This window comes from Rhododendron vialii, chromosome 2a (assembly GCF_030253575.1).
Source record: "Rhododendron vialii isolate Sample 1 chromosome 2a, ASM3025357v1".
Lineage (NCBI taxonomy): Eukaryota > Viridiplantae > Streptophyta > Magnoliopsida > Ericales > Ericaceae > Rhododendron > Rhododendron vialii.
In genome coordinates this window covers 11,008,734-11,032,565 of record NC_080558.1, presented here as the reverse complement: position 1 = coordinate 11,032,565, position 23,832 = coordinate 11,008,734, and the positions used below count along the sequence as shown (strand labels likewise).

General features: G+C 38.6%; 3 protein-coding genes across 4 annotated transcripts; 2 read left to right on the top strand and 1 right to left on the bottom strand.

The window, feature by feature from the left end:
* Positions 1–241: 241 nt before the first annotated feature.
* Positions 242–9,502, bottom strand: LOC131316439 (kinesin-like protein KIN-12B). Of its 2 annotated transcripts, XM_058345798.1 has the most exons (16): positions 9,022–9,502; positions 7,761–7,898; positions 7,575–7,658; positions 7,332–7,457; positions 7,171–7,230; positions 7,027–7,080; positions 6,849–6,941; positions 6,410–6,505; positions 6,012–6,157; positions 5,021–5,170; positions 4,814–4,943; positions 3,663–4,706; positions 3,472–3,570; positions 3,201–3,353; positions 2,283–3,086; positions 242–731 (listed from the first exon to the last, which is right to left on the bottom strand). In XM_058345798.1, exons 1-16 carry the CDS (start codon positions 9,364–9,366, stop codon positions 435–437), a joined length of 3,819 nt encoding a protein of 1,272 aa, XP_058201781.1. In that variant the 5' UTR covers positions 9,367–9,502; the 3' UTR covers positions 242–434. The 2 variants fall into 2 exon arrangements, with proteins under 2 accessions (XP_058201781.1, XP_058201783.1); XM_058345800.1 differs by lacking the exon at positions 6,849–6,941 and having other exon boundaries at positions 9,022–9,493.
* Positions 9,503–11,630: 2,128 nt separating this feature from the next.
* LOC131316280 (NAC domain-containing protein 96-like) lies at positions 11,631–12,805 on the top strand. Its single transcript, XM_058345600.1, has 3 exons — positions 11,631–11,867; positions 11,944–12,221; positions 12,655–12,805. Exons 1-3 carry the CDS (start codon positions 11,705–11,707, stop codon positions 12,766–12,768), a joined length of 555 nt encoding a protein of 184 aa, XP_058201583.1. The 5' UTR covers positions 11,631–11,704; the 3' UTR covers positions 12,769–12,805.
* Positions 12,806–20,491: 7,686 nt separating this feature from the next.
* On the top strand, positions 20,492–22,338 carry LOC131316476 (NAC domain-containing protein 54-like). Its single transcript, XM_058345858.1, has 3 exons — positions 20,492–20,651; positions 21,153–21,436; positions 21,956–22,338. The coding sequence occupies exons 1-3, from the start codon at positions 20,492–20,494 to the stop codon at positions 22,061–22,063; spliced, it is 552 nt and encodes a 183-aa protein (XP_058201841.1). The 3' UTR covers positions 22,064–22,338.
* Positions 22,339–23,832: the final 1,494 nt, after the last annotated feature.

The window sequence follows — 23,832 nt, the reverse complement described above, 5'->3', positions numbered from 1 at the left end:
GAACAGCTTGATGGAGGTTGCGCATTCGGAGGTGATTCCGGTTTTCTGTCCCTTGGAATTAGCTAGAGTAGGTTCTTCCAATGAAAAATATTAGTACTATGCTCCAAATTTGTAGTTATTGCAAATATTGCTCGCATTTGATTGTCTCAATCAATTACTTATGGCACCAATCAGTACTCCAAAAAGAAGGTTGAGATTCATTTAGGTGAAAAACCCCAATCACCAGTATTGCTGAGAAATATAAAAGAATATAATTGATTCATTCAACTTTTATGTTCCAAAATGAATTACAAGAGCACACAGAGAACCATTGCATTGGTCCTCACATTTGGTGAGAACTACTAAAACACCAGTAAAATCTGCAACAAGTTCACAGCTATGTAACAAAGTATTAGTACATACACACTAACTATGCCAATTGCATGTCCTGACTGCTATATATTGCACCGATCGTACCCGGAGAACCAAGAGGAGGGTTCGGCAAGTTTTGATAATTCACCATCTTCGGTATTATGGAATGGCTCAAACTCCTTCCTCCATTGCTGATCAGGGGACTCCCCGGCATCATATTTCACAGCGTCATCATAAGCTGGTCTTATTGCTTCTTTAGGAAAACGAGACTCTGAATGTAACTGATTCAAAGAAGTGATCTCGTTCTCGTATTTTTTCTTCAATTTATCGATCTGTTTGTAAGCCTTCACGGTCTCTTGCTCAGCCTCCACAGCTCGATTCTACAAATACTCAAAATTACAGAATTACTACTAAGATAACCAACAAAGATTCGTATGGACACATAGCATTGGAGTCGCCCCAAGTGCTGGGAACTACATCATTAGGTAATATATATTAAAATATCCAATGCGGAATTACGAAGTCTTGCACTATAGTTAGCTAAGATAGGTAGGACTAAAAACTGCACTGAGTTTAGATTTCACAGAAGAGGAACACTAAAAGAACACTAGTGCTTTCGATTCAATCTAGATGACTAGAAGAGTAAAGAGTAGGGAAACGAGACTTGTTATTTGCTACTGCCTCGTAGAATTGCGGGTATATTTGCACAGAAAATTCTGAAACAAATTAGTCATTACCATCTGCATGCTGTTTTTGGTCAACCAATCAGTACATATAAACAGCCAATGAGGACCTAATCTTTATATCTGTTTACCCAATATCAACCAGTCCAATTAACCTGCTATGAGGACTTCATCCTTATTTACAAAAGGTCAACTCATCCAATTTGAATCACGGATAGGTTAATGCATTTTCATAGTAGATCAAAACAATCTGTCAGGATAGCTTGTAATATAAGTGCTTTTGTCCAATTCGTGAGAGTTTACATCTAGTGATGAGCCCCAGACCATAAAAGCTGTAGTAAATTGATATTCATTATTTGACCTGGTCAGTGATAGCAAAGCTATGAGCCTACAATCAGGGCCGGCCTGGGGGTAAGCCCGTGGGCTTGGGCAACCCCCGGGGATAGGGCAACCCAAAAAAAAATCCATGTTAATGTATATATTTTGACAAAGATATAGCACGAAGGGTGTAGCTAGTTTGTTAGTCAACATGCATCTAAGATCCCATATGGAAGGTCATGAGTTCAATACTCGTTCCCGCCATCCAAAGTCTCCTATTTTTTGTACTTTTTTAAGTTGCCACTAAAGCTAACAAGAGAGTAAGAAGACACATTCGTGAAAATTGTCACTTTTTTTAATGACATCTTTGTGAATTTTTTTTTTTTTTGTCACTAATGTACTTTAGTGCCAATTTTTGCATGCAATGAGAATGTGTTTTTCTTTGAATCGGATCGTGCTAATCATAAAGCACTATAACCGAGGTTACATTTTAATTTGGTTTTTTTAATGCAATTCAAACTAAAAGCACAATGTAACATTGAGTTTGTATTTTTGACTTGTATGTATTTTTATTTGTTATAAAACTTAATAATAATAAGCGGGCAATCAAGCTTGGAGTCGGGCTTGGGCAACCCAAATGTCAAGGCTGGCCCTGCCTACAATTCTAACCAGTGTCCTAGCAACAGGATAAGTAGACAACTCACAATGAAGAGAAACTAAGTTTTACCAGAACTTCAAATGGTAAAGGAATATATGGGAAAGAAATGAGGGATGAACACAAAAGTACAAGAAAACACGAGACTACGCAAAAACCACAAGACTATGATGGATGACAAAAGAAAACTGCAAGGTGATGACCGAAGAATAAGGAAGTAGTAATAGCCAAGCATAGGTTTCTATTTCAAGAAGTATCAATAAAAAAAAACTCACCTCGGCAATGGCAACAGCTTCTTCTGCTTCTTTAAGCCGCACAAGCAACTCACCAGCCGCCTGCACAGCCTCTGCGGTATCCCTCAGTTGGGCCTGCAAACCTTTGTTCTCGTCCCTAAAATACCGCCTCTCTTTTTCCCTTTCCACTTTTATTGCCGAGATTTCCGCAGCAAGGGCATTTATGAATTTAGACTCAGCACCCCTCACTCCAGCTTTGGAAGCCGCTTTCTTGACATCCTCTATTCCCTCTTGAAACTTCCTATTCCTCGCGAGCATATGCATGTGCCTCTCCTCAAGGTCAGCATACTGTTCGAGCATGCGCGCATGGCCTTCCATTGCCATCCGCATTGCTTCCTTCAGCTCTTCTGAACATTTCTTCTCCGAATCTAGTTCGTGTTTCTGCTTCTCAGCTAAATAACGGCTTTCTTCAAGTTCAATCTTTAGTTCTTCAGCAAGAGAAATCCACTTGCTCTCTGCTTCCGTCCAACGAATTCTCTCCTGTTCCAGTTTCTGTTCTAAACTTTCTGTAGTTGACTCTGGAATTGTGCACAGAGGTGTTGGAGCCGCACTGTGGTCGCCTGAATAGGTTAACTGAAGGAGATTACTTCTTTTTCGAGCCAGATTAGGTGAAGAGTCTACGTAATACTGTAGCTGGGTTCTTAGATCTTGTATCTCTTCCAACAACACATCCCTCTCCCCCATATCAAAGAAGTTCCTGTACTTTTCCAGCTCATCTTGAACTCTTTTTAGCTCGATTTTTGTCCTCAAAACTTCTGGATGATTGTCATATTTTTGCTTCAGAAGCTGTTCAAACAAAAACGAAAACGAACGAATTCACCAGGTGACAAAATAGAGGACTACGCCAGAAAAACACAAAAATATTGGCTGTCAAACTGGAAACCAAAAACATATCTGTACCTCATGCTCATGTTTTAGTGATACTAATTCGTCCTCTGTGAACTCTTCAGTCGTTAAAATGCCATCCATTAGGCTTTCAAGGCGAGCAATTTTATCTTCCCGTGTTTGCCCAATAATTGAATTGCATTCCCTCTCATGCTTGTACTGTTGAACCTGTAATGATAATAACAGGTAAAATGCAAAGAAACCAATGTGTCACTTGAATGAAATCTAAAAAATGATCCAGATGCATGATTACAGAATTTTGCTTCCTAACTTGAAAGAAACCTACCAAGCGATTCAGATGCACAATTTCAGTATTTTGCTTGGCACTGTACTCTTCTAATGCCATCTCTCTGCGAATAGCTCCCGCCAAGACTTTTTCAACTGCCTGCAAGACAATAACAATGTCCATAATTCCAGACAACAACAGAGAAGAGCAGAGGCAAGTACAACTATTCTAATTGATGCCTCCAGACATACTTTGGGAACTAGCTTCTTAGATTTGTCCACCGACTGTGACCCATCCACAGGTACTAACTGCAAATTTGAAGCATCATTTGCATCTTCGATCTCTTGCTGAGTGTTTCCACTCTTGCATTTACTACACAAGAATGCTAGTGATTCCTTTTCTTGTGACTCGTTTTGAGGACAAGTTTGTATGCCCACATCAACTTTTTCAATTGGCAAAGTTGGCATACTATCAGATCTATATGAAAACCTGAAAGAAGACCGCCTCAGAGCAGAACTCTGGCGATTGCTAGTGAGAATTTCAAGACCACGGTGAAGACTAGCAGCCAAATGTTCAGTTGGTGCAAAACAGCTTCTACTTGTCTGAGTAGACTGAGAATTCAGACAGCTGTTTTTTGAGGCCTTTGCAAAAGATAACCGTATAGTGTCTGATCCTAACTCATCATCATCCCTCAGACCTTTCTCGATGTGAGCTAATATCGATGAAGTCCTAAGACTTTTTCTGCTGTTGTTATTAACTCTTGGTGAAACACTGGGTGTGGGTGATTTAAGTATTGGGGATATTTCACTTGGAATTAGGCTGAGGTCAGCAGGAGGAATGTGTACAGAAGCTTCCCCAGAAGACTCGGAAAATTGGTGCGTTGGAGTTTCCCTGACTTGGTCACTTGGTGATTCTTCATTCAGTAAAATATCAACAGAGGATTTGAGACACTGGTCATTGTCACATTGCTCACATGTTTCTTCTTCCATGATGACATCTGTATCCCTAAAGCCTTTATTTTCAAAAGGTGCACTTTCAGATCTATTTGTCTGAGGCTCCCCAACAGTTGCTTCACCAGAAGCTTCCCTGCCTGCTACTGATTGAACGTCGGTTTGATCAGATTCCTCAACAATTTCCATTTCCTCATCACCGTCTTCATCTACACAAGGTAACATCATCGGACGATTAAGGCTAAATTTCAGGAGATTCAAGCTCCTACGGGCATTCCACCCTGTTGAATAAGCTCCATTAGGATCAGTTTGGTTGCCATTTTCCTTCATTCGTTGCATTTCCTCCTGTCAAGAAAAACAAAAAGTTTAGCAAGTTTGTATAAGCTTGATGCAACTGGCAAACATGTAATTTTACCACTAATTATTTCAACAGAAAAAAATACCGACTCTACCTTTAGTTGGCGTATCACTTCACGCAAGAAATTCACATCATCCTGCATTACTTCATTGACTACTGCCTTATTCTTGATAGCCTTCGCACGCTGAGCAAATCTCAGTGTGCTTAAAGTCTCACTCTTACAACTGCATCATTACTTGGTGTCAATTTTCACAGCAACAAGTACAAAGAAAGCACAGTGAGAAAGTGGGAAACGTCTCACCTTTGAGCCGGAGAAATAGCACAGACCATTGCTAGTTTTGCATTTCCACCAAGAGATTCCTGAAGTAAGAAAGTCAACCTGGAATCTCTGTATGGAATGTGCCTCTGTTTCCCTGTTTGGGAAACTTCGGCAAGAATGTTTATCAAGTTTCTGCAAATTCATGGGTAACAGCAATCAGCAGGAGACCAGTAATTTTGTTGCTCCCTCCATCCCATTTTCATTGTCCATTACTCTGTTTCTCTTTTATGTCTTTTGCTTATATCTTTTAGTGTGGATCTTGAAAAATATGCAATATGGATCTTGTTTGATAGATCTCAATTAGTCCTATATACAAAGTTTTCAAAATTATGAAAAATATTATAAATTGAAAGATATAAACAATTCAAAAATGGCATGCAATTCAAAAATTGACAATGAAAATGGGACGGAGGGAGTATTACAGAAGTTCCAAGCAGAAGTTCGATATATCAACTTTAACATGGCAGTCATCACCATTTATAGGAACATTAACAGATGACATCAGAAGAAAGATTACAATGACCATCACTACAAGTTTATAACCAATAGATTTTCTCATATTGTAATCTAAGAAAGCCTGTAAGTTCTTAAATTGGTGTAGCAAAATGCTAGATTGTAATCTAAACAATATGATGCTGCAATGTAATGAATCTTCAGTATCATCCTTTATTTATGACCCCTGCATTTTTAACAGGAACGCTTTATGCACAAGGTAAATTTCGGGCGTGAAGAAACCTAAATGAGGCAGAAGAACTATAGCATTCATCCTCTCCAGCATACTCTTTAATTTTAGCACATCAGTCATGCCACACAGACACAGCAGAGCATCCATTTATTTTAACTAACTGAATCCACTTAAATTGGTAGCACAGCAGTCTACCTAAATAAGTAGAAGAGGCTAAAGAATTGAAATAGTGAAAGCTCATTAACACAAAAATCAATTTTAATAGTTCGAAAGCATGCGAAACCATACCCAAGCTGTGAAAGTGATCGATTTATATTTCCTGCTTCCTTCAAACGATCTCCTGCAGCACCTGTTAGTTTCTGTCTTTCTGAACCAGCAAGATCAACAAGGTTTATCCTACTTGTTTTGAAGCTGCTTAAACCATCTGCTGCACTCTACATACATTTGAAATGTAGATTTGAAGACATTTAGCAAATATCGATATAGAAACAGAAAAGCAAGCAGAAGGCCCACAAAAGTTCCATCAAATTTAGTATGGAAGCCTTAGATTTTAATATTACATTTGTACCCTCGAAGAAACCTCAATAACACACAAACACTCCGTTTAAGAATACAAAATCTTCTTTTGAATCTGACAACAGGGATAAAAAGTTCTAATTATGTTTCCCTTGAAACCCTTCTATTACCTTGCATCGGGATTCAACAACGCAAGTAAATACACTGTGTGAACGGGAACTCTCAGCATTAATACTTGTTGAACCAGTCCTCCTGTTTGACAATCCCTGCAGTATTTTTCAGCATTAACATTATTAATTCCAAAACATGCAAACTTCAATATGCAAAAGCATAAATCAGTAAGTTAAACAATGAAATTTTCATATATGAATCTAAATGACAACGGCTGAATCAGCCAAATCAAATCAGAGCAGCTACAAATATTAGCCAAAAGGCCCAAAACTGTAGGGTACTTCACAGTTTCGCTTTTCAAGAGATCTATTCATGCCCACAAACCAGGGTTTAGCTGATGGTAAAAGCAACAATCATGACACTACTTTGATAGATGATTCTCCTCAGAAGATTCTATAAGCTATGTGGCATGCCATAAGCAGAAAAAAATTACACTACCTTTATTAGAAGTTGTATGACATCCTTCATTGTGGATACACACTCCTCTGTCAAATTATCAACATACACACCAGACTTGACATCCTCTCTTATCTAAAAGAGAAACACAACACAAACTTAGCTAAAACATATAACCACGACACCAAATCAATCAACATAATTGATATCACAAATTCACCTGGAGGTTTCTTTGGCTTGGATCCAGTAAATCAGTGATTTGTTCATTGTAAATCTGTCAATACAAAATATGAAGGATTAATTGGATCACTTCATTTATCTAACTTTGTTCATTTCTTGTAAAGAACTAAATCAAATTACTAACCTCAAGAAAGGAACAGCGACATTGATATATGAGCTGCTTGTCAGCGTGCTTACTTTGCTCCTATGAGGGCAAAAGAAGTGAGACCACAAAAATGTGAAAATTGTATATAAATTCTCCACCAATGAGTAATGAGTTAGATGGGGAAGAGAATGGACTCACACCTCTTTTATCCGAGCAAAAAGTTGCTCAAAAACACGGGGTGTCAATCCCTGTTGATCACTTGATAGGTTATCTTCCAACAAGGCATTGGCAGGTCCCCACATTGTATAAGTCTTCCCGCTCCCAGTCTGAATAAATATAAGATGACCTTTTGTCAGTCAAAACAATATATTATACTAGGGTTCTGCATGTGTTCGATACATATTTTACTTGCATACAAGCAACAGAATCAAAACAGAAGATACCTGTCCATATGCAAAAACTGAACTGTTGAATCCAGCTAGGCAATTTTCCACAAGAGGAGCTCCAACAAGCTGGAATATATCCAGCTGAAAGTACATAATTACAGGAAACATTCAGGTACGCTGCTTACATAACCGTACAGGAATTTCACCAACTGAGAGAAAAGCACCAATGCATAAAATCTTTACCTGTGTTGACTCGGGATCAGCAACTGAGTCAAATGTAAATGTCTGTCCAAGAATTGTCAAAGAATCAACACCAATTTTCTGAACTATCAAGTCTCCTTCTTCCTCATCCTTGGTTGGCGGCCGCATTCGAACTACAACCTAATTCATATAACAGTTGCCACAACAACCAGCAACGATAGCTAAATTACAATTCCAAGGCACAAAATTATGGATGAAACAATTTTAATCATCAGGAACCACATATTAAAAACAATTGCCGCAGATGTTACGGGGAACATAAAGATTCCAAACTTCGCTATCTTTTGTATTTTCCAGTGTATTCTCTGGAAACAAAAGTTCAAACGTAATAGAAATAAAGATAAAAGGCACAGAATTACACATATGATACAAACAATGATGGATCAAGGGGGTTAACCGAACTGCCAAAACATTCGAAAACCCTTTGTACCCATTTTAAACCTAAACAATTATCCGCACTCCAAAGTTGGAATCCGGGTATAGAAATTTTAAATTGAGTTCTCATTCCCCAATTTTGACCAAACTCTAAGCAAAATTCAAGTCAAAGGAAAGTGGGGTAAGGGTTTCACATTTATAAAATGGTATAAATTGGAAACAAACAAAGTAAAACAAAAACCCAAACATAATGAAAATTAAAATCTGCTGCTTGAATAGAGGTTATTTGTTCCCTTAATGAGCTGTAAGTTGGGCTTAGTATGATTGCTGCTTATATTCCATTTGATGTAATTCAAGTACGGATCCTTCTACTCCAACCAAATCAAAAGATAGATTAATTAAGAGAGAGAAAAAATAACGAAAAGGGAATATAAAGAGCCTAAACTATAATATCTGTTTGTTTTTTTTGGGTTTGATAGTCAGGGATGTCTAGACCAGTCAGGGGTTCGACTAATCTCCTCCCCGGTCTGGTCAAAGGCATGACATCCATGCCGGGACTAGGGGATTCACAAGAAATTACTTTCTCGCGGCCTGACCCCAAGAATCGAACCCTATTGAATTGTGTGGGAAGCAAACTCACCAACCAGACTAACCCTAGATAAAAATGATAAAAAAAAAAAACTAACTATATAAGAGACGCACATCTATTTATGGACGCAAGAACACTCGTAAGCTTAAATGACACAAAAGCCGCCCAATTTTACTGCATCACACTGCTTGTAATAGTTTCAATGGTATAGGACATACGATGCAAAAGCTTTAATGTCAACCAAGCTGTCAATTAGGGCTTCCAAGGTCAAATCTTTACCTGCACTCCGGAATCGGAAGATCCCGCAGGCCCCGTCTCCGGAACAGTCTCCATGTTCAGCTTCCTTTTGAGAGGGTTCGAGGGCGGCGGCCGCGGAGGCAGCGGACTCCTCATCTTCCCCGCCGCGGCCGGCGAGGGTTTCCCGGTGACTATGGGGGACTCCAGCATTGCGTTGAGATCCATCGGCGGGGCGTTCTCCTTCGAGCATTTCTGCTTCCGAGAACCGCTAGGGTTCGGGGAAGACTTCTGCTTTATCATGGAACTAGGGTTTGGCGACGGGGAGAATTCGGAGTAGGGCTGGGCTTCTCTCAAGATCGCGGTTCTTGGTTGCGTCAAATGCTTCATAGAGAGAGAGAGAGAGAGAGAGAGAGAGAGAGTATGGTTGGTCAGACAAGGTACGGAGGAGGGGAGGAAGAGGAGAGAGAGAGAGTGGAGAGAGAAAGTGCCGTTGGAATGGAGAGAGAGAGAGAGAGAGAGAGAGAGAGAGAGGGAGAGGCTGAATTTGAAATGGGAGTGTTCGATTTGGATCTAGAATTATGGTTTTTTTTTTTTTTTTGGGTTTGTTTCTGTTATTAAGTTACTGGGCCGGGTTTGAGGTAGTGGATGAAGGTGGAACCATTGGGCTGCTCATAGTTTGTTTGGGCCTGGCTGCATCTATATCAAAGTACTACTATGAAGTATACATGGCCCGTTAACTATGTATACCCTCCTCCTCGGTTCCCACACTGTTTGTTGTATTTTTGTTTCGTATTTTATTTGTTGTTTTAGTTGTATTTTATAGTTGTAATTTTTTCGGACTGATGATCTTTTTCACTCAAAACAAGAAACTATGGATCCAGAGAGAGAGAGAGAGAGAGAGAGAGTTTTCCGGTAAAATATTTTATCTATTTTTTTGTATTTGGTTTGTGTAAAAAATTAAGAATATCAATTGGGTGAAAATGACTTATCTTTAAATCTTTCGTAAGTTATTTACCGAAATGAACCTACTGCCTTTTACTGTAATTTCACTACTCAGGAGGTTTCCTCGATCGTCAGTCCTGATCCACATTCAATTCCAATATTCTCAAATCTCTTCACCGTTTAAGTCCCCTTTCCTCTCTCTACACTATTTTGTTGTTTTCTAAAAATATTTTCAAGTGTCAACCAAACACCGAAAAATAAAAGTTTGAAGTTTGTTTTCTGAAAAAACATTTTACATCGAAATAAATGGAGCCGTATGTAAAATATTTTTCTAATTTTTTTACACAACCAAACAACGAAAAATAGGTAAAATATTTTACCGAAAAATATTTTACGCGCAAACAAACGGAGCGTTGAAGCTTTAATGGTTCCATTAATGATTAAATCCCCTAGATAGATATGCTTAGGGCTGCAAACGAATCAGCTCTGCTCATTAGTGGCTCGTTCAAGCTCGGCTCAGAAGTTAAACAAACAAGCTCGAGCCAATTTTTTCAACTCGTTTTGTAAACAAGCCAAACTCGAGCTAGGATAAGCTCGGCTTGAGTCGGCTCGCGAGTCAGGGTATATATACTTCAATTTAGGATTTTTATTATTATTTCATAATTTGTTCTTTCCGTTTTCACTTTCCAGTCAACCAAGGGAGGCGAGAGTACACGCACACCGGTACAGCCCCGCTCCATAGGAAAATGAAAGATATATACCTTCACAATCAAAATATTTTTGGTTGTATTAGGCCTATGTGAGGATATATATACATTTTTCGTTGGTCTGTTGAGGCTCGTGAACAAGCTCGAGCTCGAATCTAGCCAAGGCCCGCTCGGCTCGAGCTCAACTCGTTAAGTTTTCACTAAGCTCAAGCTTGAGTTCGTTAAAAACTTAATAAACAAGCTTGAACACTGTAAAGCTCTGCTCGGCTCGTTTGCAGTCCTAGATATGCTAGATTCGCTCCTTGATTTTTCCAGATTTGCTAGATTTGTTCCTTGATATCCAAACACGCAATTAAATGTTGCGATCTCAAGATCAAATTTGATCTTGCAAGTGGATACCCAATTAAATGCTATGTCATGTGTCAGCGACAAAAAAAAAAAGCAAAAGATAATAGCTTGCCGCATAGACATACACGTGACTTATAAAAAGTCTAGCACGAAAAAATGTAAAGAAATTTAATATTAAAATATCCAACACATAGTTTCAATTGGTATCTGAGCGACAAATTTAAAAAGTTATATTGAAATAGTTTAGGGACCAAAGGTATAATAAACCCAAATTGTCATAGATGACTCATAAGATTCGGAAAAAGGATATTCCTTCCTTAATTGTGTCGAAAAGAAATATATCCTTCCTTAATTGTGTCGAAAAGAAATATATCCTTCCTTAATCCTGTCGAAAAAAAGATTTTCCTACCATTTTCTAGTAGTTGCCTAACATGTTCCAATGACAATTTCTAGTGCCCAATAGGATTCTAATTCTTGTGCCTCAAACTCATGTTTATAAGTAGATCAAGTTTTCTGAATCAATCTATTCAACGAGTTCAAGTCCTCTCTCTCTCTCTCTCTCTCTCTCTCTCTCTCTCTCTCTCTCTCTCTCTCTCTCTCTCTCTCTCTCTGTAAACACATACGTACGTTAGTATCTTTACACATGATGATTCCCTTAAGCTTTCTTGTTTACTAGTCAGTGAATCTAACTTATTGTACTCGCTGTTTGCATTGACAGAGATATATACATGGGAAATCCTAATGTCCCAATCGGGTATAGATTTTCGCCTTCGGTCGAAGAATCTCTGAAGGTGTATTTGAAGAGGAAGATTTTGAATCAGGAGCTGCCTGTGGATGTTATTCCTAACGTCGACGTTTATTCCTGTGGCAACCCACGGCAAATTCCTTTCGGTGAGTTCGGTTTTCGCGTAGGTTTTGCTCTTTCCTCAAACAGATTTCATTCATGTTCTTTAATTTTTATGTGCAGGTGAGTTTAAACACGGGCCGGATAATGAATGGCAATTTTTCACGAACAAACGGAACGAGAATCCCATACAAACAACTTCTGGGCGATGGGAAGAAATTGGAGATGAGGAAATACAAGACGGCGACGATGGAAGCATTGGCTTCATGAGAGAACTCGTTTTCAAGTATTCGCACCCGGAAGGTAAAGAGAAGGAGAAGGAGTGGTACATACATGAGTATAGAGTCACCCCTGCAAATTTTACAGCTGATGAACTTGTTGGTGACAATGTACAAGAGAAGGTGATTTTCATTGATTGCTAATTTAGACTGTTCAAAGATTTCCCATGGAACTATAGAATTTTTCTTGATAGTGAAGTTTTGGGTCATCTTTTATATTTGTGTCCATGATCCATAGATCTATTTTCTAATAACTAGGTGTTCGGGGCCAGTTTTTGCGAACTTTTTTCCTCCTCTCTATTCCATTGCAGTTCTTATATACTTGGTCCTTTCCTGGTTTTGGTACTCACTTAATTTTCGAGTCGGGTTTCCTTTAATACTTGTTTTTTCTCAAGTTAGCATTTTTTTTTTTTTTTAAGTATGTTTTCCTTCTTTCCTCCAAATCTGTTTGTTCCAATTTTTTTTTGGCTCAGCACAGTTTTGTCCAATTTTCCATGAAGCTGAAGGTATGTCTAGCAGTTTCCTAATTAACGATGTATTCAATGTCTTATTTCAGATATCAAATTTGGTACTCTGTAAGGTTTTTTGCGAAGAAGAAATTCCTCCCAGCAAGCCACCAACAAATAGCAGCTCAGATGAAGAAGACATAGTTGATGGGGCAAATCCATGATCCTCGCTAACACAACCTAGATAATGTCGAGATGTGCGTAAGCTGGTTTGGACGCCTGAGTTCTTGAAAAAAAGAAAATAATAATAATAAGGAGAAGAAGAAGAAACACAACCTAGTTATAGTCATTGGTTAATTATAGGAGGGAGGTAGAGTTTAGATACGTTTTATGTTCTAACTGCAAACAGTATGGCGTCTTGGTGATCGACATGTTCCAAGTGATTACAACCATTGGTCAGTCCAAGTGATTACAATCATCGGTTATCGTTTTCAATGGTCCAAATTTTTTGAATCCTCTACCTGTAATAATATATTTTTACCGGTAAAAGATTCAACAAATCTTAACTATTAATTGTCAATAATAACGATCTGCAGAGGAGCCGGATCCATTTTTTTACAGTAGTTTCCTTGTTTTAGTTTTTCAGCAAGTACTATTTTTTTTTTTTTTGTTCTGCAGTTTTTCTGTTTTTCAGCATGTATTGAGAGATGAAGTGAAGTATCAAGGTTTTGAAATTCATACTAGCATTTATTCTGTTATTCAGATGGCATCTATTCTTCGTTTCGTTACCGCTATTCTCGCATCTTCTTGAATGCGTTTGAGCAACTGCCGAAGACTCCATCTCTTTTGGTTAAACACTTCGTTATTCTTTCAAGACATGCCCAATGAGCTGTAAAAAAGAACCCACATAGCTGGTTCACTTCACTTTCACTGCTGTTACGGTAGTCGGGCGGCCGGGCACCGCCTTGCGTCTTGGCCGATTAATCGGCGCCTAGACGTCAGGCGGATTTTTTATTTTTTCATTTTTTAAAATATTCTCCTACCCCCTCCCTAAGTTTTGAGAGCAAATATAACAACATAAGTAAAACAAAACATTAAATATGGCACTCCAATGAAAAATTATACCGCCGAGCCACCAAATCGTCCGCCTAGCCCCGCCTAATCCACCTAGCGCCTAGTTTTTAATTTAAAAACTTACATCGCAGAGTTGCCTAATCGTCTGTCTAGTTGTCTAGCCCTGCCTAGCCGATTAATCGCGCCTAGCGGCTGATCAGCGCCTAGACAAACACCTAGGACCATAGGCATGGCGGCGGGGTACCGCCTAGGCTGTCTTTTAGAACACTGATTGATACCCCTAACAACAGCAGTTTTGGTTCAATTCTTTTATTAGGCAATGAATTATCGGATTCTGACCTATGGGTGTAGCCCAGTTGGTCGTGTAGCTCCCTTTGGGAGTGAGAGGTCGTGGGTTGGATTCCTATGGATAGGAGATCAACCCCTTATGGTAATACTAACTTCTAACACCCCACAAACCCCCGCTGATATATATAATGTTGACAAAAAAAAAAAACGGATTCTAGCTCAAGCATACAGGGTGCATTCATACCAGTATATACTATAAGTAGCGTTGGGTATATAGAGTGGTATATAGAGTTCTGTTTGTTTTTACAGGTGACGATTACAGGATACAGCTCTGTCCTCTGATATGGTTTCTTACGACTGCAGACCTATTTTTTATACGAAAAATAAAAGTGTATTACACCCGCATATTGTTATGTCTGGTACTCTACTATCAAAGCTTGATTGATTTGTCTCCCTGAATTTCTATCTTGATTTTTTACAAGTCGTGACCAGTCAACCTCTACGCAGGGAACGATTCCGATCACATTTTTGTGCTCAAGAAGATTGCCATTTGATAGAGATAGAATAACCTCCCAAGGTCAACTCAGCACAAGGAGCTCAGCACAGGCCGAAGGGCTCAAGCTAGAAGGCCCAATAAACATGAAATCTAGCCCACAGGGATTAGACCCAACTAACTGGCCCAAGGGAGAGATAAGCTCATGAGCGCAGCTCATAAGAACATCGAGCTCAGCCCATGAGATGAGCTCAGCAAATGTGACAACCAGCTCAGCCTAGGAGCTGGATCACCAAGGGAATGACAAACTAACTACCTGAAACCAATTACTATGAAGTACTCTACGGAGGAAACTCATGCAGTCAAAAGGACTCCCAAAACAACCAATGCCTTATCCCACATGAAGAGATAAGGCCTACATATCCCAAGGGATAATCTTGAAGAACCCATATGTCACAAGGACTCTTGGACTAGATAAGAATCAAAGAGTTCTAAGCTAGAGAGGACACTCCAAAGCTCATCCAAGTCCGTCATAAACGGATTAGACCTAAAGGTTCCAGTCCCAATGGGACTATAACGCCCCAATTTTTCGGAAGCAATAAAAAAATATTTCTTTAAGAAAATTTTGCTAAATAAATATATAAAATAACTTTTTAAGAAAATTTTTGCTAATCAAGTACAATTTACTCAAAATAGGGGTTTAATCATTTTAACCCCAAGATAGATTTACTAAGTCAAAATACATTGACTTCAGAGCCTACTCTAGGCTTGATATAGATTCCAAGCATACTCGATCTCCACTCCCGGTTTTCCTCCTGTCTCAAAGCCACTCCACCATTGAATCCTGCAGCCGCTGGCAAATTGATCGCCGAAACAAACGATTTGCCAGTATATAGACGTATCCGTGAGTGATAAATTACCCAGTAGGATAATCCAACCCAACTACCCCTCCTACTTTACAGCTAGCAAGCAAACAATATAATAATGATACGAAGAAAAGATTTTTCACATAAACCGGTTTATTACTATCCATTAACCCTACGTGAAATCTAAGATCACATCCACGAGATCTTTTTCTCCTATAACCACTAACTATGACCGTGTCATGAAAAATCCCCCCTTACTTAACTTGCGCACGGGGTCCTAAATGAATTCACCTAAGTTATGTACCTCGCATGAATTCATTTAAGATCATAGCAGGGGCCACGATTACTCTTTGGAACCTTTCCATGGCATACCATACGTTAGGGTTGCCACCATACTTAAGCCACTAACTATGACCGTGTCATGGGACAATCCTCATTGCTGGCCTTGCAAGGCACGATTACCCTTTGGAACTTCCCATGGCGTACCATACGTTAGGGTCACCACAATAACATCACCGGGCCCCGCAGGTCTCCCTTAGCCATGGTCAAATCATAATCCACAATCTCATAACTTCAACACTTTACCATTTTTCCATTAACTTAGCATTGTCTAGATGAATTCTATTCGTATATCACCCCATGTCTCTAGGGTCCAATCTAGCATTCAAATCAAGTATTGAAATAATATACAATTAATCAAATAGTAATTAAAACAATAACAAGCAATGCAATTGCATAACTTTTTATGAATGGATCGTTGCCCTTAGTCTTATATGGCCACGATGTCAATAACAAGGTAAGAACTTAAAAAAAATATTTTAGGCACTTATTAATTATTTCTAAGAAATTATATTGTTAAAACAACTAATTAAATACATCAATTAGGAAAAAAAATATTAGTATAATGATCATGACCTTAATAAGTGTCCTAAAGGTCCTATGTAACATGTTTGGGTGTCAAAAGTTCGGTTCGGAAGGTTGTAGGATTATTTTAGTATAAAGATATTAAGAAATGCTGCTGAAAGTAAAATAAATAGGTAATAAATAATTTAATCACTAAAATATGTTGAGATTAACAAAGCTTCATCTTCGGAATGTAAGGAGTCTAGAAAAATTTACTCGAGCATTAATAACAAGGTTTATAAGGTCGTAAAGTAATTTTGATTGGAAACACTTTTAAAATAATAATAAATAGTAAATTTAATAAAAAAATATGAATTTAGCAAGATATCATCTTTGAGATGCGAGAAGTCTAGGAAAAATAGTTTGGGTGGTAAAAACATTTTTGGGAGAGTCGCAAAGATTTTTCGTTTGTAAACTTTGAATGAAAACAAGTAAAAATATAATAAATAGAGAATAAAATAAAAAAATATGATATTAACAAGTTATGATCTTTGAGGTGTGAAAAGTCTAGGAAAAATAGTCCGGGTATCAAAAATGGTATTCAGAAGGTCGAAAAATCAATTCGAAATCATTTTTAAACATAACCGAACAGACCTTGCGGCTGTGGTTTTTGCCGCAAGGTTGGACCAGGTCAACATAGCGTTAAAGCAGTACACTGCAATCTTGAAACTGGATCTTGCGGCCGCAAACTCGCTGACAGATTCGAATTTTTTTGTTGTTTTGGTTCGGTTTCGATGCATGGGTCCATTTGGGCTATGGGTTAGGCCTAAAAACACATGAATATATTTAGAGAGGAGGTTGGAATGGATTATACTACCTCAGGTTGATCGAATTGGATTGAAATCGAAATTTTCGAATTTGAGGAAGGTGACTTCCGGGTTTGGCTATGGGGGGACCTTGGGACCGAATTGAATGTTGTTTGGTGATGCTTGGAGTTGTAGGAAGTGATTGGAACAGGGGAATTGGGTTTCGGTTGAACGTAGCTATGAAACCCACTTTTCTCACTCTTACTTTCTCTCTCTAATACTCCATGGATTGAAGCTTGATTTTCTTATGTTTTTCTCTTCTTTTTTGGTCGGTGGAGTGTGAGAAATATCGTGGTGTGCTCGTGGGTCAATGGGGTGAGGTATTTATAGGTGAATTTTGGTGGAGTAGGATATGATCGAATTTAATAGAGTTGGGTTCATGCAACTTGGTATGGACGAATTAGAACTGATTTTGGGGCTAGAGAGGAAATAAGGAATGGATATGAATGAATTAAATTTCGGATTTTGCTTGATGATGAAGAATTTTCGGTTTTGGAAAAAGGGGAATGAACTTGGTTTTTCTTAGAGGAAAAGAAATGGAGGGAGTAATGGCTGGACAGAGATGGAGCTATTGGAGGGAGAGGTATTGCAAGAGAGTGAGGTGAGGGAGGGAGAGTGCATGCATGCTGCATAGAAAAAAAAAAGTGCGTGCATGTAGAAAAAAAATAATGCATGTATGAAAAAAAATAAATGCATGCATTCAAAAAAAATTAATTGCATTAAGAAAATACTCCTAATAATATTATTAAAAAAAATTAGGTCAAAAATCCGGATCGTTACAGGGACTCTTCCTAAAAATGCCTATATAAAGACACCACCTCCATAAGAGAAAGGTACGCAATCAATTCTATCTAGCTAAAGCAATTTAACTGACTTAAGCATTGGAAGGGCGATGGCGACAGCCACGCTGCTGCCCATAGTTTATTATTTCTATTTCGCAGGTCGCAGATCGAGCACACCGGAAGTCATATCATCCACTGGAGGATCAGATGGACGGTTGAGGAACCCCTCCTCCAGAGGTGACCCAAAACCGCTTCATCACCGTTCTTTTGGGCACAACCACCCTGCTGTGCATTAGGCACAGTAAACCCACCAGGTCCGTCTTTGCGCAGAAGCAGCCCCACATGTCCGTCTTTGCGCACAAGCAGCACCCCCATGTCCGTCTTTAGATGCCTTGATAAATTCAGCAGTCCCTTTCTCGGCAAACGAAATATACCATAGCAGCCTAAGCAATTCTCCCTATTATACTGCATAAAGATTACCTTTGGAATTTGCCTATTAGCTTGAAGCATGACAAGTCCTGGAGGGAGGAAAGTAGCCTCAGGATTAGGTAACATCGAAGCAAATGAGAACCAACTCTTCCATATTTTCAGCAAGTTTATTATGTCAACCAATTCTAAAGACCAAGTGGGGCCAAGGGTGGAGTTACCTTTAGGCCAGTGGGACCACTTGATTCCATTGACTCTCACATTTATATATTTAACCTAAAAGAAATTTCGCTTTTCCCGACATTTCAAAAATGCCGTTAAAAGTTCAAAAAATGCCGGTAAAAACGAACCTGGTGGGCGATCGATCACTAATTTTCTAGAAGTAATACATATACATACGTACAATCTTAGATTAGCTATAGTTAACATTAAAGACAACCTTGTTTGTTTCTAAGTTTAGAAAAGTTTTAGTTTTGTTTTGTAAGCATTACCCTATTTTTCTCTCAAATCATTACCATCTTTTTCCAATTATTATTTTCATTTCTCTCTTTATCTCTCCTCACTCATTATTCCTCTCTCCAATCATTACCATATTTTTCTCTCCACCTACTACTAAAACTAAAATTACCAAAACGGACAAAGACAACAAATATGGGAGTAAAGTGAAAAAGAGTTATCAATGCAATGGAAGAATTCAATGGCAGAATCAATGCATCAAATTTTAACCGTTCACATGACGAACCTTTCCGAATCGATAGTGCAGCCATGGGACGAAACCTTGAAGCCATAACCATAACTCTCCCAATCCTCCTTCGTTGAATGTCAAATCCCAATTTTTTAATAAAAAGATTTGAATATATCCTGTTTATTTTTATTTTTTAGTGGAGAAGTGTATATGTGTATATTGTTTATAATTTGACATGCATAAGCAATCCAGTTATATATTCTCTATCATATTATGCCAAGTTGAAATCATAGGGAAATTTTTACAACGAGCTTTTGTTTATTGATTCAATCACAAGGCAAAGCGACGACGTCCTCTAACACAAATAAAATAAAATAAAATAAAATTACTGGGCTAAATATGTTGTTTCAAGGTAAATGTTAGTAGAACAGAAAAACAAAAACACAAAACAAAACTAGAAGAAAAAAAAACTAAAAAATCCGAAACCTTCCATTGCAATGATAACTTTCTCTCTCTCTTTTTTTTTTTTTAAGATGTCAATGATAACTTTCCAAATCTCAATAGATTGTTCTCCCGCAATTTTTTCAGGTTTGCATGGCAGGGGATAATTTCCCAAATTCGAATTAAGTAGATCCCAATTATTTTCATATTTGGTAGGCTTTTAATGCTAACAATGGTTACATTTGGTGGGACCCAAATGTTAAAAAGAGCCAATCAAAATAAGAGTAATGTTCACTTTCATTTGGTGAGGGTGAACAAAATCGGACTTAAGTATGTTCCTAAATATTAACTCTACCGCTAATGATTCATGACTCTACCCTGAGCGGAGGCCCAATTAAAACTGGAACAACGAAATTAAGTGAAGAAATTCTGTCCGGCTGACATAGAAAATCCATCTTTTCCGCCCCACTAATCAACAGACAACAACTAACATTTTTCTTTAGTTGCTACGAAGAAACACGTGCATAACTATCAGTAATATTAAGAAAATAATATTGGCACTCTAAAAATTGATTGAAACACTTTAAAAAGTTAAAGAAAGTTGCTTTGAAATTATATTAATTTTGAAATGTCTGTATCAATTTTTAGAGTGCCAATATCATTTTTACAGTGGGTTAGTTTTCTATTCCATTACTTCACCATAGTCCTAGAGAAGCACATTATTCTATTGAGAAAGAGAAGCCAAGAATCAGCTTTCTCTCCAAGGAAGAAGAAACGGAGACGATCTTCTTGTCTTCTTCGACGGCGGCACGGTAAGTTTACTCTATCGATTTCTTTTGTCTCTCAATATTAATGCACGAGACATTGTGGAAGCTCTATTGTTTTTGAAATTGGGAATTTAGGGATTACATTTCTAGATTTTTTTTGATGGGCATTTGAATTTTTCTAGCTTTGGTTCAAGATGCTTTATTCGCCTGTATGAGAGTAATTGAAGGCAAACAAGTTTTGACTATATATATACACCTTTCTTTATCTGTTACCCTCTCTCTCTCTCTCTCTCTCTCTCTCTCTCTCAACAATATATACACGTACGCATCCACGATCAATGCAGTAGTTCTCTGTCCTGTTTGTTAATCAATGAGTTCAACTTACTACTTGCTGTTTGAATTGGCAGGTCCACGCTATGGCAAACCCTGGTTTACCAATTGGGTACGTATTTTCCCCTTCGGCAGAAGCTTCTATGGTGTATTTGAAGAGGAAGATACTGAATCAAAAGCTGCCTTCGGATGTTATTCCTACAGTGGATGTTTATTCCTGCGCTGACCCTCGTCAGATTCCTCTCAGTTAAGTTCTGTTTCGCGTTTTGGAGCAAAATTATTTTGATTTCAGTCATTCGTTTACCGATTTCAGCTACCATGTTTTTGTTTCGATGTTGGAATTGTTTTAATTACCTAACCGAGCCTTGTGTTCCAATCAATTGGGGCCGGCTACATGAATCCTATTTTTCCATTGAGCTACCTCTTCACTGAGATGTAGTAAACTCAAATCCTTCTGTATCGCAGGATTATTTTCATAATAAGTAGAATATTTGGAGTATTGTTTATATTTCATCTCGTACTCTGTTGTGGGGAATTTGAAGATTGGGTAGTAAGGCAACTGTTTGGGTAATGAGCCTTTTTAGGCAATTGTTGAAAGTTAGGTTTAGGTGGATTTAGTTCTAGCATAACATTCTCTCACCAAGCCCACTCCAAGCAAATAAAGTTCCTTGGGCACTTATCCGATTGCACTCATATTCTTTAATTTTGTGCTTCTGAATTTGATTATTGAATGATGATGATGTGCAGATGAATTTAAACATGGGCCGGAGAATGAATGGCACTTTTTCACAAACAAACGCGAGGGAAATCTCATAAAAACAACTAATGGGTGTTGGGAAGAACTAGAAGATGGAGAGGACGAAATAAAAGACAGCGATGGTGGAATCATTGGCTTCATGAGAAGACTTGATTTCCACTATTCAAACCCGAAAGATACAGAGAAGGGGGAGGAGTGGTACATACAGGAATATAGAGCCAACCCTGCTTATTTTACAGCTGATGAGCTTGTTGATGACAATGTCAAAGAGAAGGTGATCTTCATTCATTGCTAATTTAGACTGTTCAAAGATGTCCAATGGAATTGAAGACTTTTTCGTGATAGTGGAGTTTTGGGTCTGGTATATTTGTCTCCATAATCATCCTATTTGCCTATGTTCTAATAAGTGGGTGTCGGGCGAGCTTATGCACACCTTGAATACCATTACCTATAAAAATAGCTTGTCGAACTTTTTTTCTCCTTGAAAGCTCTTCCATTGCAGTTCTAACTAATATACTAGATCTTTTCCTGGATTTGGGTCTTTACTGCATTTTTTAATCGGTTTTCTTTCTTTTATGTTGGTTTTTCTCAATTTAGCTTTCTGCTAAAAGATAGTAAGGAAAAACTCCATTAGTTGACAATAAAAATGCCTTCATCATTAACCAACCAAAGTTAATTTGGGAAAAGTTATAGTCCTTCTTTCCTCCCTTTTTCCAGTCAGTTTGTTCCAATTTAGCATGAAAATAAGCTTGTTTCCTGACCAAGTGACTATGTTTTCAATGTCATATTTCAGATATCAAATTTTGTACTCTGTAAGGTTGTTTGCGAAGAACAAATTCCTCCCCCCAAGCCACCAACTAATAGCAGCTCAGATGATGATATGGCGGATGATGAAGAATAAGACAATGAAGTAGTTGATGGGGGGAATCCATGATCCTTTCATAACCTAGTTATAGTTGAGATGCGCGTAACCTAGTTATAGTCAAGATAAAAGAGAGGGAGGTAGAGTTTAGATAAGTCTTTTGTTCTAACTGCAAACTGTACAAGCCTCTTGCTGACAGGCATTCTTTATACTTGTTTCTTTGTTCTAGTTTTTCAGCATGTTTAGAGAGAGAAAATATCAAGGTTTTGAACTTCAAAGCATTTATTCAGTTGGAATCTATTCTTCATTTTGTTTGTGATGCTCTCACATCTGCCCGGGGGACTGATCTGAAAGACCTGGTGGGAGGAAAGTAGCCTCAGAATTAGGTAGAGATTGCAACCAGGGCCCATTTAGCGACACTATGTCAAGCTTACTGAATATCAGACCACCCTCATGCTTATTACTCAAATGTATAATAGCAACCTTTAGAGATAATCAAGTCTGTCCAAACAGTTGTTGCTTTTCCCCCCCTTTCCGCCTGACTCTGTGGTCTTAAGAATGCTGGTTTTAAGAATGAGTGATGCCCTTCTCCAACCCTTACTGTCCAACCTGAGAGCGGACAACTAATGCATTCCACTTATTGAGCAGGGTTCTTTGGTCGGTCCGTGACCCCTGAAATCCTGAACAGCTCCTCTGTCAATACCATTACCTCTGTTCTTTTGATTTTCGTTTTTTACACTATTGAAGTCACCAAAGAGAAACCAAGGTTCATTGTCAGCACTGGAGGAAGAAATAGAGTTCAGTTCAGACCAGAGCTGCCCCCTCTGATCTCTTGCATTAGAACAATATCCAACAGTGGCAGTAAGTTAATTCTGAGCTGCTTATGGGACCCTTTTGCAGACTTGCAGTAACAGCTTGCTCCTTGGAGCAACAATTTGCAGATCCGAGACATAGTCATTCCAAAGCAGAATGATTCTAGCTTCCATCAGCAAGATGATTCCCAGAAGACCTCATAGAGTCAAAGATGCTATGGAGAACATTTTGAAATTTAACCTGTCGAATTTTAGCCTCCAATAGTCCAATAAAATCTGCTTTATTTTTGGTTAAGAATTTGGTGACATCTTGCTTAGAAGGGCGATTTAGCCCCCCTAATGTACCAAGATGCAATATTCATCAAAACCTTTTGGGGGGTTTTTTCCTAGTATTGGCTGGAACATCCATACCTTTGCCTTTGGCATTTAAAGGCCTAGCACAGAGAGATCCTTAGAATGATCATTAGTGGTCTGGCCATCGTTCCCTTTCTTTTTTACTTTCCTTTTGCTTTTTCTTGCCTTGTGTAGCATGAGGAGAAGGGTGCGGTTCCTCCACCTCTTCTTCTTGACTGATAGTGACTTCATCAGAATCATAAGCTTCCTTGGTGTACAAGAATTAACGAACTGGGCCAATGTGGAGAATCAATTTGGTGTGATGATAGATGGAGCGATTGCATTGTGTTGGTGCAGAGTACTAGATGCACGTTTAGGCAGACCTTTATCCATGGAAGAGGGCTAGCAGAAGGGGGAATAGCCAGCTTTGACGAAGGGTTGGCAGGAGATGGCAGAGTAACCGACGCAGTGGGAGCAGGTAAGCGATGTACAAGAGGCCCTTTCTCAGTAGCTAGGATATTGACCTCAACTGGGGCCAAGGGGGCAGCTTTGGGTCTCCATTATTGTCCAGTAGCTTTTATGCAGCTAGCTCCTAGCATTTTTATGACCAAAGTAGTTGCTAAGGGTGCACACAAGCTGGAGTGGTACTTACTCTAATTTTCT

Bases quoted from the DNA above. Each gene is read 5' to 3' on its own strand.
- LOC131316280 (XM_058345600.1), top strand. From the start codon at position 11,705: ATGGGAAATCCTAATGTCCCAATCGGGTATAGATTTTCGCCTTCGGTC. The intron at 11,868-11,943 runs GTGAGTTCGGTT...TTTTATGTGCAG, and splicing joins CCCACGGCAAATTCCTTTCG to GTGAGTTTAAACACGGGCCG. The intron at 12,222-12,654 runs GTGATTTTCATT...GTCTTATTTCAG, and splicing joins GTGACAATGTACAAGAGAAG to ATATCAAATTTGGTACTCTG.
- LOC131316439 (XM_058345798.1), bottom strand. From the start codon at position 9,366: ATGAAGCATTTGACGCAACCAAGAACCGCGATCTTGAGAGAAGCCCAG. The intron at 7,231-7,331 runs GTGTGAGTCCAT...TTGCCCTCATAG, and splicing joins TTTTTGCTCGGATAAAAGAG to GAGCAAAGTAAGCACGCTGA. The intron at 3,571-3,662 runs GTATGTCTGGAG...ATTGTCTTGCAG, and splicing joins CTAAGAAGCTAGTTCCCAAA to GCAGTTGAAAAAGTCTTGGC.
- LOC131316476 (XM_058345858.1), top strand. From the start codon at position 20,492: ATGGCAAACCCTGGTTTACCAATTGGGTACGTATTTTCCCCTTCGGCA. The intron at 20,652-21,152 runs GTTAAGTTCTGT...GATGATGTGCAG, and splicing joins CCCTCGTCAGATTCCTCTCA to ATGAATTTAAACATGGGCCG. The intron at 21,437-21,955 runs GTGATCTTCATT...GTCATATTTCAG, and splicing joins ATGACAATGTCAAAGAGAAG to ATATCAAATTTTGTACTCTG.